The sequence below is a fragment of the Homalodisca vitripennis genome, chromosome 4, assembly GCF_021130785.1.
Source record: "Homalodisca vitripennis isolate AUS2020 chromosome 4, UT_GWSS_2.1, whole genome shotgun sequence".
Taxonomy (NCBI): Eukaryota; Metazoa; Arthropoda; class Insecta; order Hemiptera; family Cicadellidae; genus Homalodisca; species Homalodisca vitripennis.
The window spans coordinates 120,396,624-120,418,029 of NC_060210.1; the positions used below are offsets into that span (position 1 = coordinate 120,396,624).

The 21,406-nt window shown below is 36.8% G+C and overlaps 1 protein-coding gene across 1 annotated transcript in view; it reads right to left on the reverse strand.

The window, feature by feature from the left end:
* Window positions 1-21,406, reverse strand: part of LOC124360049 (myosuppressin) — a 165,494-nt gene that overhangs the window by 43,947 nt on the left and 100,141 nt on the right. Inside the window, exon 2 of the mRNA XM_046813301.1 lies at window positions 722-934. Within this exon, the coding sequence (XP_046669257.1) occupies window positions 722-932 (211 nt within the window). The 5' untranslated portion in view covers window positions 933-934. The remainder of the gene's footprint in view (window positions 1-721; window positions 935-21,406) is intronic.

Below are 21,406 nucleotides of genomic sequence, written 5' to 3' on the forward strand. Positions count from 1 at the left end.
CCTGTGTAACTAATACAATCAAAGGCTAGGAGTATAGAATTTATCTCCAAAAATCATGAAGGATATGGATTTATCACCATAAGTTAAGGTGTAATTAAAAACAGGGCACTGTGATAGATATTCAGGATAGTCCACAAATACATCTGCTTTGTATTTGTAAAATATTTAATTTTGTTGTTGTTGGTATTTATAGATCTTTATCACTTGTTATTCATTCTTAGTTTTTTGCATTGTCACTTATTTAAAAATATTTTATTAACATTTTTATTAATTTATAAATTTGTTTTCCTTTTTTATTCTTGTTATCCATTTATAGTTTTCTGCACTGTTACTTATTTATGGATAGTTTTTTTTGCATAGTTATTTATTTCTAGATAGTTTATTTGGATTTTTTATATAGCTTTTTTATTCTTATTTGACCATAGATCGTGTCACATCATGCGGTGTAAATGTATATTAGTCAAATAATTTGCTCATTTATTATTTGTCATTACCGTTATATTAATTATAATTTATTCATATTTTATATATTGTTAATTCTGTCGAGGAATATAAAGTCCAGTTGCATGTTTGACTCGTCCCTATGATGTTTAAGCACTAGTAATTAGCTATCTTGCAGTATGTTTATAGTTATAAATTGGTCTTTGACCGTTGGAAGGAAATAAAATAAAATTAAAAAATTAAAACTAAAAAATATATGCTAAACAATGTATCCACTTACTTTGCTGATATACTACTCCTTTGTCATCCAGGTAAGACTCCATGGCGTTCGACAGCTCGTAGATTGTTGAGAGGGCGGTACAAAGCTTCCTCATCCTAAGGGGGATCTCCTCTATGATGCCGGGGGTACACTGGGGTGGGGGTGGCATGGCCTGGGCGTAGAAGACGGCTATACTCAGCACCAGGCAAGCCAGCAATGTCACGCACTTCATTTCTGCCAACATAACAGTCGATTTCAGTGATACTGGCAACACTGAGTCTATTGTAAAAGATTTTCTAGAATCGATAACTGTGTAAGGTATTCATAAAACAGTATGGGTAGGACAATTTATTCCCAGAGGAAACGACTTTAGACTTTAGAGATATTTTGTTGCGCGTAATATGTCAATCATTTCAAATAAAAGTTTTAATGAGAATGCTGTACTACAGCTCGTATTAACATGCAAAGGGGATTGCTCGATAAATGTAACACAATCCATACCGATTCATTACCTGTTTCCATTTCATTAACTTATCAGACAACACTCTAATGTTCTCCTTTGTAATATGCCGCGCCTTTCACACTTTGATACTTGTTGTCATAAACATTACTTATGTTGTCCTGATTTAGTATTGACTGCGCTATGGAGTTGTTTACTAAACATTTTGTTGTCATTCCTTAAAAAAAGAAGGTTTATGTTATAGGAGAGCGTTTTAAAAATTACATAGATCTGATCTAAAGAGGTAGAAACCATTATTTTGCTAATTAATACCGTAGGAACTAAGAATCAATTTCCAATGTAAAGCATAAACCTAGGAGAAAACAGGATTTTCCGGAAATTTGCCTTCGTTCAGTTATACAAGAAATCAGTAACACTACGTTTCGAGATCTGCAACATGATCTCTTCTTCAGGTAAATAACTAACCTAACACATAATTACAAACTAGGTTAAAATAAACAAATAATACCAGTGTTGTGACACGCGTAAGTCAGGAATCGCAACCACCATGTTGAATGTCAACTTCACTAACTCATGCACTAACACATGCACTTAATAAAAAACTAAACACAACACTAATAATTAAAACTGAACTACAGAATACAGGTCACAATAGGTCTGTATTCGCCGACCAATCACCTACGACTGGCATTTGGCAAATAGCAAATGACGATCATTAAGGTAGAAACAAAATGGCGGCCAAAAAAGAAGGGGACAGGATTGGGCCTTTTTTATTATTGGTTCATGCTAGATGAACTTCTTAAAACCATACTGTGACTCCTCATTGGTTTATTACAAATACAATTGGGTTTTCTTGAGATATATAGAGGAATTTTTGAAACAAATCGTTAGCTGTGATAGTTTAGGTGAGGGTCAAAATGGGAGGGTATCAAAGAGTTTAAACTGTGAAACTTTAATTTTTCCCAGATTACATTTTTCTTAGTTTGAACAAATTTAATCAAAAGCCACACACAAATTGTTTCCAAAGTTAAATCACATCCATAAATACCAAACGTAGAATGTGCTGACTTGTAGTCTCATTCTCTTTTAGTCTGACGCTGATATAACTAAGATTTAAGTGTCTGACAGTTAGTTTTAAGCTAAGAAAAAATTATTTGAGAAATAGTACTTTTAATTTCTAGTTTCGAAAGTGACCTATTTCGCCTAGCGTGGCGCATTGTATCTAGTCTTACAATATAAATTTCGAGACGATTATTGAACGATGTAAAAGAGTACACGAGATATTTTAAAAGATTATCTGACATATCATACTCTAGTAAGTATTCTTCCATAAGGAAACGTTTATAATTTATTTTGGCGATACGGTCAGCTGTTTGAACATAGTAGTTATAAGCCGTTGGCCAAACTGGAAATTTTAATTGTTCATTCAGGGAAAGAGTTGTTTATATAGGGAAAGAATTGTTTACTTAGAGGAAGAAGGAAATTGAACAACGAGGGAAAAGACGACTTTCACCGATCTCAGGTGTATTGGAAAGTAGTCTATTACCATACATAGTGATGAAAACATTATTGCCTTTTTCGACCATCCATCAAAACTACCGCGGCTGAAGGTCAATGTTGTTTCATGAGGGAAATTCATCGATTGATTTTACTAAAATCCGGGTCAAGTGTTCACATATTACGAATTGCCTCTCGGTTCCCAGAAGGTAGGTGTAGGCTACAGGAAACTTCCAAACCTACAAACTGCGTCACCCACCAACCGGTCAGTGGTCGGACAACACTGGTGTGAATTCACGGACACAGTTCACAACAATAATTAGTCTTAGCCTTCGAGTACGAACAATTGTATCCAAACATTAAGCCGATTGTAAGTCCAAACTTAACAACTCAACCGCCCAGCCATTAAAGTTTGTTTGTAACTGAGAGGGAAGTTGTAAGCGATGGACTTCTTGATTAGTTAATGCATTTACTGTAATTTATCTTTAAAAGATTTTGACGTGACAACGTCTTAAATTAGGTTGCGGCTCGGAGTCACTCATGAAAAAGTGTAACGCCCGGTAACGTTACGATGCCCGTCCAGTGGGTCTGCCGCACGGGATAAAGCAGATAACTATGTTTATTCGTGAAAATGTGGAGTGCTTAGATTCGTCATTTACAACAACTACAACAATAAAGGTAAATAATTGTACACTGATATTTCATTATCGTAAAACTATGATTGATTGATTAATTGTTAGATTGACACAAAAGTTGAGAAACTGAGTTTATAGGTTATGTCATACTATTGACAATAATGTTGATAGTGTTAAGTAAATTATTAGTTTAAATCACTCTGCAATCAATCGTAATTCAGTCGATTGAGAAGAAACAGCGCGTATTGCTAGTCAAACATTTAAAATAACAAATTATAACCTCTAACCTGTCATAACAGTGCGACCAAACAAACGAACTAAACCGACCAATCACCACGCGCGGAGTTAGAATTTAACTGTGTTTAGCAAGAATTTCAAATTCCAATTTTAGTAAATGTTTTATTCAACTTTACCATTTACAATAACAAATTTTAATTAATTTCAAATTATGTACAATGTTTTAGTAAACAAAATATATTTCTATAGTTAAAATTTGTGCAATTCTTATTTTCATTCAATTCCTTGTTCCTATTGTGCAATTTAATAATATTCATATCAATAAATATTCTACCGAGAAAAAGACGTTGTCACGTAAAATCTTCGCCCGTAAAACCGACTTTACAGGCAACCATAATTTTTTGTAAAGATTATTATACTTATTTTATATAAAAGATAGTCAGTTCATTTACTTCAATAACAAGAAAGTAAATTTAATTTATAACCCAGAAGGTTTTTGTTCCAGTTCACTTTCATATTAGTGCAGCATTTGAAATCTGACGTACCTTGAGATGGTGTCTAAAACATTACTATGTGCACCTGATGAAATAATGAGAATACCTCTTATTAATTATTCTTATACTATATTTTGTAATCTTTGTAACGAGTTCATTTTTAGTTTCTTCATCCCCGACTTTTTTTTTACCACAATTCGTTTATGTGACAACGTAAATTTCAGTAAATTGCACTAAGAGAAAGGTGAATTGGGCCTGAATTCATCATTAACTTAGGTTTAACCCTTCCTACCATAGCTACATCATGTCTAGAAGGGATATTTTAGTGTCAAAAGGTTTGAAGATTCCGGTACCTGGTATGCCACCCCTCCTCGCGGGTTAGCAATATTGTCGGCCTCGCTCAGTGGAGAAGGGCGTGAGTATTGGTAGAGCGCCAGGACAACCAAGTTATTGCGCAGTGACAGAGGACTACTAAGATTGACGGATACCCAGATGGTTACGGTTTGCTCGGTAATAAGGGCGCCACCTTGTTGATGGGGTGTGATAGTCGCAGGTCTCCAACAAGGAACAGTTTCCTGCCCTCAGGTATGCTCAATCGAGACCACTACCATGCACGCAAGAACTATTAGGTTTACGACACTAAGCCTTAGGTACTTAAATTAGCCACAGATTTCGGTTGATTATTTTCTAATAGTAAGTTGCAAGGTCTCTAATTAAATATCAGGCAATTAGAAATTAAAACCAATATTTCACATATTTCATTCTGTATTGCCTATTTCTCTCACAGTGCTAAGGTCTTAAACTAAATAAACAAATATATATTTAACTTAACTTAAACTTAACTCGTTGGCCAATTGAAATAAAAATACGAAAAATTATTACGGTAGGAGCGCTCCGATTACTAATACAAAATTACAGTGGCCAAAATAATGATGACCATATTCTTGAACTACAAAATTACAAAACAATAATTCACATGAATACATAATGGCTAGACATTAAATTAAAGTTGAGTCCCATTTGTCAAAGTTCGAAACTGGATCCACCCTGATGCAGTTATTCAGGCCTAGTCCGATAGGTAGAGGCTCCACAATGACATTGACGGAGTTAGTCCGACCTCCCAGGGGAGCACGATGGAATAAGTAGTGTAAAGTCTACTCACCAACTGGGCGGATCCAAAACACACACACGAGCCGTCGATTGTATCGTCCGTGCAATCCAATATTGAAACTTTAATTTCATAAAGTCAGTTTTTATTCATTTTCTGCGGCTCATTGAAATCAGTAAACACTACTTATAATCAATCATGAAAACAATGTCAAACTTAACTTAAAAGAAAACCAGCTGACTAAAACAGCAACATCTGTCACTATTGTTGGTGTGTCTAACATACTCGTATTTAGCTTACAGCGGCCAGTAAAATGTAAAGAAACGTTTAATGTATAAACATAAGTACATTAAAAAAGCGCAGAATCTGCCAATTACAATGATATACAATATTGGTCTTAAACACAAAGCATAATTATTCTGACACAGAAAAAAATTAATTACGTTTGTTCTTACTTAAACTAATTAATTACAATAATTATAGTAAAGTGTATTGAAGTATTAACATAATGCATTAATGTATGCACTTTCACGGCAATGGTAGGTATAAATTTCATGACAACTGCCTTTACATTATTCTGAGTAAAACTAAATAATATACAAACATTAGGACATAAAGTTACTGATTCAATTATTTATAGAACAGTTAACAAGTTTAGTAAGGAAATTTATGAGAGACGATGCAATTGTTACGAGATAATATCTCGGCCTAATTATGTACAATTTACAGAAAACAATATGTGGTTACAGTATTTGACACTATGAACACGTATTTACAACTATTTATCTCCGTGAACTATTAAAAGACTAGATTAGTATTAATTTATTACAGATAACGTATTAATTTCCTACGTTTATCGACAGGACTTGACAATCTTACTACGAGGCCCAAGGCTTAGTTTACCGTAGATATTTAATTCTGTAAAGACAAAATTATTATACTGAAATTTTACTAACTGACATACGCAAGCGACAAAATATCAATGGCATGGTAATGGCTCACCTTAGCCCAACTCCTTTATTTGAACAGCTGATTGGCGTCTAATCAGTGACCGTTCTGTTATTGCAGCAACAATGAATGCGCGCTTCTTCATTTAGATGTAAAATTTCGTTATGTAGAGTGATCAGTTCTACATAACAATTGCTCAGGTAAAACAGAAAAGTACACGTCACAAACACCCCCCATCCGGCAGAAAATTTCCCAAATTTTCTTCACTGCTGAAATTTCTTAAAGTCCGACACATGCCACTGGCCTATCTTCTTGCCGTCCATGTCCGCCAGCTTATAGATCAGAGGAGATACCTGTTCAACTATTACGTAGGGTCCAACATAGCGTGGTGCTAGTTTGGCTGCAAAGTAGTTAGTAGCATCAGACTGTACAAAGTTTCTTTTCAAGACGACGTCTCCCACTCTATAAGTCACAGGTCGTCTGCGCAGGTTATAGCGTTTAGCATTTTTTTCATGGGCTGTTTTCAGTCTCTCTGAAACCTCTTGGAATATGTCCTTAAGCTCTCGTAGTTTCTCACTAAAGGGACCACAGTCCTCAGTAGAGGGTACACCCGAACCATCGTTAAGAACTTCATATCCGTCTCCCGACGTAGCGAGTTCTCGCCCAAATTTCAAAAACGCGGGTGAATGCTGTGTCACCTCATGATGCGCGGTGCGGAGTGCAAAACCTATTTTTGGAATGAATTTGTCCCATTCCCGGTGGTTGTCTGTTACATAAGCTCGCAACATAGCAACGATATCCCGATTAACCCTCTCTGCCGGGTTCGCCTGTGGGTGTCGACTTGCGTTCAGTAGTATCTTGACATTGTACTGTTTGGCAAGGTCCTTCACTGGTTTCCCGATGAACTCAGACCCGTTATCACATATGAAGTACCGTGGTACTCCGTAAACCATAAAGATGTCCTCTTCCATGTGTTGAGACACGAGCCTTGCCGTAGCAGCTCGGAGAGGTCGTAGGACTGAGTACTTAGTAAACGTGTCAGTAATAGCCAACAGGTACTTAAAGCCTCTTACTAATCGTGGCAGAGGGCCAATCAGGTCTGCAGCGATCATCTGCCATGGAGAACCAACTGCACGTCTGCTGCCCATAACGCCCGCAGGGAGTTGTTGGTCGTACTTAGTCCGTTGACATACAGCACATTTTGAAACATAAGTGGCTACATCCTTCCGCATTTTTGGCCAATAGTACAGCTGTTGGATACGTTTATAGGTCTTTGACACACCTTGATGTCCAGCAGTTGGAGTATCGTGGCATTCGAACAAGGCCTGGGATCTGAGATCTTTTGGGAGAACCAATCTCCAGTTATCCTGGTGAAGCGAGGGTTCCAGGGTGCTCACATTCTTCCACAGTTTCTCCTCCTGAGTTCGCCACTGACAATATTTTTGAGGGCCCATTTTAACCTTTTCCAACATTCCTTTGTACCACTGGTCCTGTATTGTAGCTGGTATCTCAATAAAGTCACAATGAATCACGTCTGGATGAGAGGGTTCACTCGATATCGGTGGAGTGGTCCGAGAGAGAAGATCTGGCACAACGTTCTCTTGCCCCTTACGGTGTACTAGGTGAAAATCATAGGGCTGCAATCGCAGAGCCCAACGAGCCAGACGTCCTGTCGGGTCCTTCAAGTTACTTAGCCAAAGCAAACTATAGTGGTCTGTCACGACCGTGAACCTGGTTCCTTCCACGTAAGGCCGGAATTTCTCCACAGCAAAGATCACCGCAAGGCACTCCCTTTCAGTGGCCGAGAAGTTCTGCTCTTGCCGAGTTAATGTGCGGCTGGCATAGGCAACAACACTTTCTCCTTGCTCACTGTCTTGGCTAAGAACAGCGCCGATCCCCACGCCTGAGGCGTCACAGGAGATTGTGAAAGGCTTCGAAAAGTCTGGACAGGATAATATTGGAGCGCTAATCAGGCAGGATTTTACGTCCTGGAAGGCCATCTCGGCTTCTGGAGTCCATTCGAACTGATTTCTCCGTTTCAGTAAGGGAGTCAAAGGAGTCATACGTGACGCGAAGTTGGGAATGAAGCGTCTGTACCACGAGGCCATTCCAGTAAATTGACGAACCTCCTTTTGGTTCCGGGGGATTGGGATATCCACAATCGCCTTTACTTTTTCAGGGTCGACTCGCAAACCCTCCCCACTGACAATGTAGCCCAGGTACTTCAGTTCTCTCCTGCAAAACTTGCACTTTTCTCTATTGAGGGTGAGCTTTGCTTCACGAACTCTTCTAAATATCTCTTTCAAGGTTTTCAGATGGGACTCAAATGTAGATGTCACAACTATAATGTCGTCTAGATAGACGAAGACATTCGGCTCCAGCTCTGGTCCCAAGACTGTGTCAACGAAGCGCTGCCATGTTGCGGGAGCTCCGCACAGACCAAAAGGCATCGTGACGAACTGGTATAAGCCACGACCCGGTATTGCAAACGCGGTCTTCTCCTTACTTGCCTCGTCTAGTTCAATTTGCCAATAGGCGCTCTTAATGTCCAGGCTAGATAAGAATCGAGCATCTCTCAATCTATCCAGGATAGCAGTCACCTGTGGTAGAGGGTAGGCGTCCTTTCGGCTCACTGCATTCACCGCCCTGAAGTCCACCACAAACCTTTTACTGCCATCAGGTTTATCCAGTAACATAATTGGCGAGGACCAGGCGCTTTGTGAAGGCTCTACAACCCCTAACTGCAACATGCGGTCTAGCTCCTCATTGGTGAGTTTTTGACGAGCAGGGGATACATTGTCGTACCGCTGTTTGATTGGTGGCACACCCCCAGTGTCGATGACGTGCTTCACACGGTCTGTTCTACCCAATGTTGATGGCTCGTCCTCGAAATGCTCCTCGAGAAGATCTTGTAGCCGTTTTCTCTCTGCTAGAGTTAGATTGTCTTCCGATGTGATTCCCTCAACATAACCACAAAATAAATCCACACTCTTCGTTGCAAAGTCCCACTTCCGATTGCGCATATCCGCAACAATGTGCATTATTTCCCAGAAGTCGATGCCTAGGATTAAGGTATGCTGCAGTGATGGTACAACGCAAACCTTTAGACTTTTAGTACGGCCCTGTAAAGTTATGGGTAGATTGACAAAGCCCTGGACCTCATAGCGTGTTGAGTCGGCTGTTTCTACAAAACGTCCACTGGCACTCTGAAAGCGAGCGGGAAACTGATTCAAAATCCACATTCCATGTCCACCTAAAAACGTTTGGGAAGCTCCCGAGTCTAAGAGGGCGGTAACTTCACGGCCAAACACCCTCACTTTCAAATAAGGCCTATGGTCTTCTTGATGGCTATGAATTACATAGTTTATGGCCGGGATGGTCTCAGTATCCAAGGAGCCAGAACCACCTACTTCCTTTCTGACCCCTTGCCTTGCCCGTTTTTTGAGCTGCATTTTACACAGTCTCGTTTAAATACGTCCTCCTTTCCACAACCAAAACAAAACCTTCGTTTTGGTTTACTACAAAACCTGAAGCGGTGGCCCTTATCTCCACAATTCCAGCAGACAGGGTCCTGGCGGTCTGAATTTGCAGACTGTACGCTGGCCACACGTCCGGATAAAGGTTTTCGTGGGTGGTTCTGATCGTGATAAGCAAGGTCCGGTTCAAGGGTATTTTCCCTTGTAGTTGCGGGCCTTATTCTAACCATACTTAGTCGGCCCGCTTCGGCTCTACGTCCCATGGATCTCAACTGTTCAAGAGTTTGAATGCTGCAAAGTGCCAATCGATCTTGCAGCTGAGGGTGCAGGTTATTATAGATCTGTGCTAAGCGAGTAGGTTCAGGAACAGCTACTGCTAATCTTTCATATAAACCCTCCATAGCGGCTATATACAGATCTATCGGCTCATTATCTCCCTGCAGCCGATTAAAGATTTCCTGATGAAGTCTTATGTCATAATCCGCAGGCTGAAAGACTTCTTTGAGCTCCCTCGTCAACTGATGCCATGACTGAATCCGAATAGACGCAGCACGGTACCAGACAAGCGCTGATCCGGCAAATAAATCAACCGCAGACTCATATAGCTCTTGATGTGTGACTCCTCTTGCCCGATGAAGTTCTTCTACTCTCTCAAGAAATGCAGCGATACTTGGTCCGGAGTTGTCAAACCTTAGCCCCCACTTGTAGACTGGGACATATCTGGGCCGGGAACCAGCGCCTGTGTCGTTTCGAGTTAGTGAAAATCTGGGAAGGTAGTCGTCCTCTGGAGGTCCTCTTCTTTCTTGACCTCTCAAATCCTCTTGCGGGATTCTTTCTTCTGTTCTCTGCTGAGGTCCTCGAAGTCGCAGTTCTTCTAACTTCCATTTCTCTTCTTGCTGTCTTCGGGCTTCTTGCAGTCGTCCTTCTTCTTGTTTCCATCTTGCCTCCAGTTTTCTTCTTTCTTCTTGTAGTTTCTCTCTTCCTTTTGGAGCCATTCCTCTTGGTGACGCCTTTCCTGTTGTAGTTTTCTTTCTTCCCTATTCCGCCATTCCTCTAGAAGTTTCCTTTCTGTCGCCAGGTTCTCGTCGTCTTCAGTGGTTTTATTTGGTTTAAATGCCAACTCTAAAGTTTTGGGCAGTTCAAAATTAGTTTCTTGCGCTCCATCCTCTGGTAGTTGAAGTTGTTGAAAACCACCTGCCGATGTCCTGGGATCCGGTTGGTTCTTCGAATCAGAAGTCCCTCTAAAAGAATCCAATAGCTCCTTACTTCTACTCAGCAACTTTTCCTTACTTTCCGATTGCTCACTATCAGAAGATGCCCCAATCGGAATTCTCTCCACTCGGAGATACAAATGCCAAAGACGAGCCACAAATACGATGAAACTCGTTGTCATTATTCGTGCCTTCGTAATCACTCACTAGCGAAGATAAGTCCTGGTACTTCCCTTCGCATTCCTCCAACTCCGCATCGGCATCCAAAGAGTTTACAACGGTTTCATCAACCTGGGTATCAGCCGAAAAACATTGAGTCAGACGCTTCCTCAGTTCATTAGCGTTGCCATCGGTATCAACATTCCTAATTTTAAGTTCGTAGATAACCTCAGTCTTACGAAGATGATGCGCATTCATCGTGAGGTAGGATACTAAAAATTCACCAGATAACCAGAATAATTCATACAGCCCACATGGAAATATCACCTCGCACTAATTTTAGCCAATCCTAAAAATGCAGTTCTTTCCAACCAAATAACAACACTAGAATGCAACCAACGATTATATAAGTTCACATCATCCTCAGTTTGTCATACCGGGGAAAGTTCAAATCCAAAACAAAATTATTTATTTTATGTTTCGCAAAGAGGTATTTTTCCCATATTTAACTTAAGATCATGAACACTAGCAAAATTTAACACATAACCATTAACAAGACATTACCAGTGTTTTCCAATACTAACAAACAACAAAAATACTAAATACTATCTTTCAAAAATATTTACACTACAAGTTCAATACAATATTTTATATTCTGTGAAAGTCAGGTGCTAACACAAGGGGCCCCGCGTTGGGCGCCAGTTTGCCACCCCTCCTCGCGGGTTAGCAATATTGTCGGCCTCGCTCAGTGGAGAAGGGCGTGAGTATTGGTAGAGCGCCAGGACAACCAAGTTATTGCGCAGTGACAGAGGACTACTAAGATTGACGGATACCCAGATGGTTACGGTTTGCTCGGTAATAAGGGCGCCACCTTGTTGATGGGGTGTGATAGTCGCAGGTCTCCAACATTAGGAACAGTTTCCTGCCCTCAGGTATGCTCAATCGAGACCACTACCATGCACGCAAGAACTATTAGGTTTACGACATTAAGCCTTAGGTACTTAAATTAGCCACAGATTTCGGTTGATTATTTTCTAATAGTAAGTTGCAAGGTCTCTAATTACATATCAGGCAATTAGAAATTAAAACCAATATTTCACATATTTCATTCTGTATTGCCTATTTCTCTCACAGTGCTAAGGTCTTAAACTAAACAAACAAATATATATATATTTAACTTAACTTAAACTTAACTCGTTGGCCAATTGAAATAAAAATACGAAAAATTATTACGGTAGGAGCGCTCCGATTACTAATACAAAATTACAGTGGCCAAAATAATGATGACCATATTCTTGAACTACAAAATTACAAAACAATAATTCACATGAATACATAATGGCTAGACATTAAATTAAAGTTGAGTCCCATTTGTCAAAGTTCGAAACTGGATCCACCCTGATGCAGTTATTCAGGCCTAGTCCGATAGGTAGAGGATCCACAATGACATTGACGGAGTTAGTCCGACCTCGAGTAATAAACACAAAGCATAATTATTCTGACACAGAAAAAAATTAATTACGTTTGTTCTTACTTAAACTAATTAATTACAATAATTATAGTAAAGTGTATTGAAGTATTAACATAATGCATTAATGTATGCACTTTCACGGCAATGGTAGGTATAAATTTCATGACAACTGCCTTTACATTATTCTGAGTAAAACTAAATAATATACAAACATTAGGACATAAAGTTACTGATTCAATTATTTATAGAACAGTTAACAAGTTTAGTAAGGAAATTTATGAGAGACGATGCAATTGTTACGAGATAATATCTCGGCCTAATTATGTACAATTTACAGAAACAATATGTGGTTACAGTATTTGACACTATGAACACGTATTTACAACTATTTATCTCCGTGAACTATTAAAAGACTAGATTAGTATTAATTTATTACAGATAACGTATTAATTTCCTACGTTTATCGACAGGACTTGACAATCTTACTACGAGGCCCAAGGCTTAGTTTACCGTAGATATTTAATTCTGTAAAGACAAAATTATTATACTGAAATTTTACTAACTGACATACGCAAGCGACAAAATATCAATGGCATGGTAATGGCTCACCTTAGCCTAACTCCTTTATTTGAACAGCTGATTGGCGTCTAATCAGTGACCGTTCTGTTATTGCAGCAACAATGAATGCGCGCTTCTTCATTTAGATGTAAAATTTCGTTATGTAGAGTGATCAGTTCTACATAACAGTTGCTCAGGTAAAACAGAAAAGTACACGTCACAGGTAGTATCAGTGCCTGAGACCCGATCTATAAGCCTCTTGGAATCTTTTTAGTACCACACACTGGCAATTAATTGGTCTCCAAGTTTCTCCCAGCTCTCTTCTAGACGCTCCACAATCCTATGTTAACCCTAGCAGTTTGGATTACATAGGACTCTCTAGAAACTTCTGATTCTTGGAAGTCTTCTGCCTCTATAGTCCTTCTCTGTTCAGGATCATCTATCTTCTGAAAGATCCCCGTCACATGAGCTTCCGACCTCACGGACCAATTAGCTTCTAGAAGCCTCTGCCCGCAAATTTTACCATGCGTAGCTACAGTATCTACGCGACACTTCTGCACAGTGGAGAGGTTGTCCGACATAACACCCGCAAAAGCTGAAAACTCCATTTCTACATAGGGAAACTAGTTGACATAATAATTTCCCTCTACTTTGGCCTCAGCTTCAATACGATCTCCTCTAGGATGCACTTAGGTAAAACGAAAAACAAAACAATTTTTATAAGGTTCATAATAAATTAGTAGATGTACATGTATGTCGTAAATTGTTAAGTTGTAATTAAGACAAAATACTGCAAACTATCATTAATAAGGCTTAAGTCACAAAGGTTTTTTTACTTTTTAGACATGATTTGTTACTCGCTGTATTGTTTAGAAAATGTCTGAATGTTTTCATAATCTATATACATAATAATTGTATTTTAAACATTTATATTTCAATGGTGTTGATAAATCCTGGTGTTTATCTGAGAAATATAGTTTTACATTATTCCTTTAGTTTTACTACGAAAATCGTTGAAACCACTAAATTTCACACGCTTCTACGCACAGAAGCTCACTAGTTAATTCTTTGTTAACGTTAAAGTCGTATAATTAATTCGCAAGGTAATTTTAAATGAAATATGCCATGCACAATCCTGTTTCTTCATAAGCATCCTGGATCAACACAGTCTTATATTCCATAGTTATTTTAATTTTGGCTCAAATTCATATATCCAATTTATTTGTGGAAAATTGTTTAAACTATTAAACTTCACCTTCCTTGGCTCGAACTAACTATTAAATAACTGTCAAACAACAATTCTAGATTAACATTAATAATTAAATCGTCTTTGCAAATTTTAATCCAAATCCATATATTGAAAGATATGCTAATCATTATTTGAGAAATTGAGACATTCTAGATCACTTTCTTCTTGGATTCGATTGCTATCAACAACTAAACTTTGATCAATTTGGCCAATATATTTATATGGCAATTTAGCTTGAATTCTGCCTATTCCTATAACGACCAGCATAGTTGTGCGGAAATGTATGGAAAACAAGTTGGCCCAGTTCCGGTACTATGAAATCTTCCCTACGAGATTGTAATTATTAGATTTTAACTACGAGATTGTAATTACGAGATTCTAACTAAGAGATTGTAACTGCAAGATTGTAATTACGAGATTTTAACTACGAGATTATAATTACGAGATTCTAACTAAGAGATTGTAACTGCAAGATTGTAATTACGAGATTTTAACTACGAGATTATAATTACAAGGTTTTAACCATGAGATTATAATTACAATATTTTAACCACGAGATTGTAACTACGATATTGTTATTAAGACCTTGTAATTACGAGACATTAACTACAAGATTGTAACTCTTTTACAAATAGACATATTAAGCATTATGGTATACAAATAAACATTCGAATACATTTGAACAGTAGAGTAACTATTATCCAAATCCATATAAAAAGATATTCATTTTTATATAGCCTGATGCTACATTCTAACTACCTGTACTACAAGTTTGGAATAGAATCTAAATAGAAAAAATTATGTTACATACAATCACATGGCCCATGGTGTACATATTAAAATAAATAACTGAATATCATAGCTTAAGAAACAATACCGCGTAATAAATATATTTAACCAAATCGAGCTTTTCTTGTCAGCGCATTCTGATGGATGTCCGGTAAAAATATCAGGTTTGTTAAGACAACCAAATACTCTTCAAGCTACACATCAGAATACGAAAGAACGTGGCTCCTTGCGATTTTGCTACTGTGTAGATAGGCGATGTTTTTTCTTTGCGAGTGTGCTGCGATCTATTATTTTTAGTCCAAAGTACTAGTTCCACTAGTTGCTACGGAAAAGCCGCCAGAATGCGCTAGTATAAAACAAACTTGATTTCTCTAAAGATACTAGATTTGTTATGATTACAAACATCAAACTATTGCATAGTTACAGAAATGAATTTTCTGTTGATGTGACTTTACATATTGATGAATTCAGCACAATGTTTAAATATCGCTAGGTATTCGGTGAGTAACGCTTTACTATGGAATTTGTAAGTATGTTCCTGACAGTGTCATAAATAAATTAAGTTTTAACGATTAGCATATCTATAGCAAATAATGTTGCTGTTCAAGTTACAACAGTGTTACAGATGAAGACAATACAAGGCTTCCACACAGATTTGTCAAAGGATACTGGGAGACCGGGGCAACTAGAATGGTTCCGTAATCACACTACTTTTGTCAGAATTAGATTGTAATTTGAGGCAATACGATTACAGGTTTAGCCATTATTCAAGATTTTATGTGGATATCTACTAATTATAGAAATTATGTACTGTAGCTATGGCAATTTAAAATTAAAATTCGTTCAACTGTCACAGAGGTTGACGTTTATTTAAATTGTTGCGTAAATGTTTACTTATAATTATAAAAAATATATTTTGTATCCATGGTAACTGAAAATAAACATCCAAATACAAGTTTGGCCATTATTAAACACTCGACAGATCCTTCCTTCGTATCGTTTGTCTGTCTGTCCGTTTATGCAACAAATTTTTATAGTTAAACTTGGAGACTTGAATCTTGGTAAATAGGTCCACCTTGGTCTGAGCAAGAACTCTATTGATTTTGAGGCCAGATGTTGAAAAGGAAGCAAAGTTGGTATTAAAGTTAGTTCGCCTAAGAATTTCTTAGGGTTTTGTCGACTCCTTTGATACTTCGTTGTACCGGTGTATTTACGTTATTATGTGAATTACAGGGTGTAAATTAAGTCCTGATACGACTGGATGTATTTCAAACGGATTAAGATATCGATGTAAAATCTTCACCATACCTATTAAAATACTTCTTTGAACTTTTTAGAGAGTAGAGGGGGTCACTTAAAACTTTCAAAATGCAACCCCTATCTTGTGACATGTCATTTGGAAGTTAAATTGAAAAGAAACACAATGACATGAGCAAAACATCTCTACGAAGATCATAACAAAAGTTATGGGGAAACGACCTCTTACATTTAAGAGTGTAAATTAAGTCCTGACGCGCCTGAATAAACTCCAAATGGATCAATGTGCAAAATACTTATTCAATTACTTTTTTTTGATTTTTTGAATTAAAAAAATTCACACCCCTTTTCAAAGGGGGAGGGTAGAAGGGGGTAACTTTAAATTTTAAATTGAAACCCCTATTTTGTCATATGACATAGTAATACATGTCATAAAATTATCATGTTGCATGTTTGGTAAGACAGCATTTACGTTCATTTCGTCGGAGCCTTCGTTACTCAGATTTATCAGTTTAAAGAAGTTGCAGTGTGAATGTCTACTACTTATCATAAAACATAATATTCCTTTGCTAAGATATCTGTATATAAAACACATAATCGTTGTACAAATAAATTATACGATTATAATCTTGTTGCAGGAATTACTTTTACATTTTTGATATCTTAAGAAATAAAATGAAAATTGTGTACGATTAAACAAATTAATCATAATTTGAAATATATCGAACTGAGGTCATACAAAGTGTTTGATCAATTTGGTATCTTTAGATTTGTACAGTATAAATAACTTGTACTGATGGAACTGCGTTAGCTAAAGGAAGAACTCGCAGATGAAATGAATCACCCACACATCTCACACACAGACGCTATGTCTCATGCGTTACTACTGTATTACATACTCCTAACCGCTCCAGTAACTGCTAAGATAGATACATATTGCATGAGATGTTTGTTTTCTCAGAGATATTACACTCAGTTGCAAAGTAGTTTCGCTTTAGTTTTATTCAAAGTTGTCTTTTAGTGTTTTAATTGTGTACGTGCTGTAATCTTAATTGTTGTTATTATAAAAAATAAATAAAAACATAACTAAAATTAAAATTATGTTTGACAAGTACTTATTGATGCGATGACCACTTTTAGTAATAGGTAAGACTTACTTCGTGAAACAATATGTTTACTGGCAACACGTTGAAAATATGCTAACTAAAATGTTACCACTCGAGTCAATCTGTGAAAAAATAACCGTTCCACATCGGTAACAGGTTCACCCCAATACAGTGCCCGCTTTACAGCGCCGACAATCTGGCCGTCATTGTCTAGGTCCGTTTATTGTGTGCTTTGATTGTTTCTCCTAGTTTCCACCAGATTGTGGTTTAATTCAAGTTCCGCCGTTCCTCAACCCTCCGCGCCCTCTCCTCCCCCTTCTCGTTCCTCGATTGAGACCCAGATAGCATTATTCGTACTTCTACGTTCATCAACATGTTCTCGCTCTTTGATATTATGGCATTGCTTTTACTCTATCTGGTCGTCATTACAGCTTCTTTACATGGATAAAAACTTCGTAGCCTAAAAATGTTTTGGAAACGGTTCATTGCCTTTCAATTCAGACGGTATCGGTATTTGGGAAAGGTCAACAACGATCGTAACCAACAATCGTTCTACATTGAGAGTAACTTGAATGGCGCGCCCACTTGATATCTCAATGCCGTATTTACTTCCTAGCACGTATTCCTTGCTGATTCAACGAGGAAATGAAATTTGATATTTATTTTGTGGAGTAACATTTGGACAGCTTTGTTTAGTAAGTCCCCGAATCACACGATCTTTAACTTGTTATTAATTGTATGACTCAAATCCAGTTGTTATTTTCAGGCAAATATTAAGGCCAATAGAAATAACACCTATATACAACTAATTAGAGAAACCAAAAGACCTTGAGTTTTGCACAGGAACCGAACCATCTAAATTTCTAGTTCCTTTGAACTTCGGCAGATACCTCGAGTTTCAAATTCAACTAAGTAGAAGCTCACTCTATATTAGGGATATAAAATGTTTAATGTTACAGTACTTCGTAAAGACAATTGGGAATGCAAGACGTCAGGATACGGACATAGTAAATAGTAATTAGTAGTAGTAATAAATAGAATAGTAAAGGCAGAACGTAAAACTAAACATGCATAGAGTTCTTCAAAACGAAAGTATTTGTTCCAAATTGTATAATATTGTTCTGGAATGATAAGAAAATCTTAGAAATAATCAAGATGACAACTTCTAGAAAGAAGTCAACATCAGATTATACAAGTAGTGGCAGCCAAGGACAAGAAGTCCTATGAACGCTAATTAGTTTGGGTTCAGGCAATTATAATTTAACTTCGCCCCGTGGACGCAACTTTACTTAAGGTGCTCTACCAGTTTTGGTACAACATCTATTTACTGAATATGGATCTCTTTTCAGAAAAGCAGATTTTATTTGTGTTAGCAATGTTTGACGTGTGAACTTGATGAACTTAGATGTGGACATGACATCGGCCTGAGAAGTCATGCCAGGGAGAAGTTGTTCTTATTTTGTTGAAAAATTTCCTCTTGGCATCTTGGCATAACAATACCATCAATGGCACTATTGTCTCCAATGCCTAAATTTCCCAAGGGACATTTATGCAGAACGTTTTAAATACATGCCTGATTCCAATAAGTTTACTGTTGCCTCTGAAATCCGTTATTGGTGGAACAGAAGTTTGAGTTTCAATTTCTCAATTGCATGGGTAGTATTTAAATAAGTTTAAATTTTTAATGCGTATGCGATATTATCAAAATTAATTAGTTACATAACTAAGGCCAGTAAGGCCAGTAACATGGTTCTTCATTCAAATAAATTACAAACGTAACTCGAGCACGCACGCAAACACAGAAACACGCAAACACACATGTTCGCGTCTCAATAAGCCACTTAATTTCCCAAATTTGGATCTTTCCTAAAATATCACCTCATTCTGCTCGTAACAGCCTGAGGGCACGCATAACAAATACGAGTAATAAAGCATTAGTAAATAAACTTAAACTAAACAATAAGCTTTATTGTTGTTGTCCACAAAGATTATTATTGACACGCGGATTATACTGGGTGAATCAATAGTATGGAAACTTTGTTTTTTAAGTTCGAACATTGAATGTAATATGAAATTTGATATCCATACTAAAAGAAATAACTGCTAGGTTCAGTTTTTACTTATTTGCACTTGGAAAACTGTCACAATATAAGAAATCACATGTCATTTTAACAATCTATTATTTCTATTTTTATTCAGTACGCCAGTACGCCAACGCCATCCAATTTGTGTAAATGAAAATCTTAAGACCAAGTACATTTTTTGAATCCTGAAAAAAAAAACATCGAACCATATTTGGTGTAAAGAGCCAATATTGTAGACATTTTTTCAGCAAAACCTTTTTAATGTGAATGTTGAGATTACACTCCAGTTCACCCATTCGCATTGCCTCATCTGGTGCACATCTGAGTGCACGATGATGTTTAAGACACGAATTCTAAGCAAGGTGGAGCGGCCGCGCTTTTTTTCTCATAGTTCTCCTAGTTCTTCACCTATAGTAAACTATATTTTGTAGTCTGGGTATCTCTAATGTCAAAACGATGTAATGGTTCATTTTGAGCTTCTTCATCACTGACTTTTTTATCTCTTCAGACGAACATTACTCCAGATTTCAGACGCTGCATTAAGAAGAAGATGAACTGGACTTAAACTCAACATTCACATTGAATACCCATTCCCACACCATCTAGAAAAGTCTTTTTGCTTTGAAAACTTGAATTTTCTATTTAAATCTTGCGTTTCTTATCCTAACCCAGACTTCTAAAGCATACTTCATTTGGACACTAAAAAACAAAGCAGCTCCACAATTGCAATTCTTTTTTTTTCAGAAACATGTAATGTATAAATTATTTGACTCTCTCACAACCCTCTTGAGTGCAGCCTATTCATAAATTATTTCAGATGCATGTTAAAAAAAGATTTCTCAATAATAACTTTTTAACAGTGCACATGAATTTGTTAGTAATCGTATATAAAATTTTAATGTGATTGAAATTGTATTGATTTTAGCTTTTAGCTGTATAATTTGTATATTGAATACGTATACTAGATCTTTATTAGAGTATTGTAGATTTTTTTATTGTTAATGCAAGAATATTTCTTTAAGGAAACTGACTTCTTGTTGAAAAATGATAAAGTATATAACCTACTAAGTTTCGTAGCTTCACGTTGTGTTTCGAGTCTTATAGAGAAACTTCACCTATTGGTCTAGTTATTTCCTCAAATATCTCTGAGTTAAGTTGTAGTTAGCAAACAGGTGTAAGCTTCTTATTGTAATTACACTAGTTATAATTGCACTCTGTTAACATGCGCTTCAAGCATTCAAAGGTACTCTCATAAGAGCTTTCTACCCAGGTTTGATTATCACCGTCTTCCTATCGTGATAGGATTTTAAATAATATAGGGACGATAATGAATTAAAAATATAAGTTTTAAGTATGTTGATCTTGTAGAAAATAGAATAACGTAAAGTTTATAATAGCATATGACTGCTTTTGCAACCATAAAAGGATAAAAATTTATACTGATGTAATAATGTATGGCAATTGATTATATGTAAAAATACATACCAATAATTTATTTAGAATGGTAGTAAAAATTAAATCTAAAACGTCTCACAAGGCTATGCACTTAAATTAGAATAACTGACCAGCTAATTGTTGGGATATAAATGTTTTCTTTACTGTACAAAAAATAGCCATTTAAATTCACGAAGGTTACAAGTTTTGCTAATGAACTATTTATTAACGTATTATAGGATCAAATAATAAAATATTAATAGCTCCAAACGTTTAAAACAGAAAAATAGACTGAATTGTGTACCAATCGTAATCCTAAGGTAATTTTTACTCAATGCTTGAAATTTTCATTGTAACTTAGGAAATAAGGAACGTTATTAAGTCTTTGACACGTAGGGTATATTTATTAATTATATCTTTAAAGTCAAAAGCACTACAACTGAATTTCCTCTAAAATAAAAACAACCGTAAAATTCTGGGGTTAAGAAACTGGATTGTGTCACAGAACCCATATCTAGAAATCAGTAAAACAT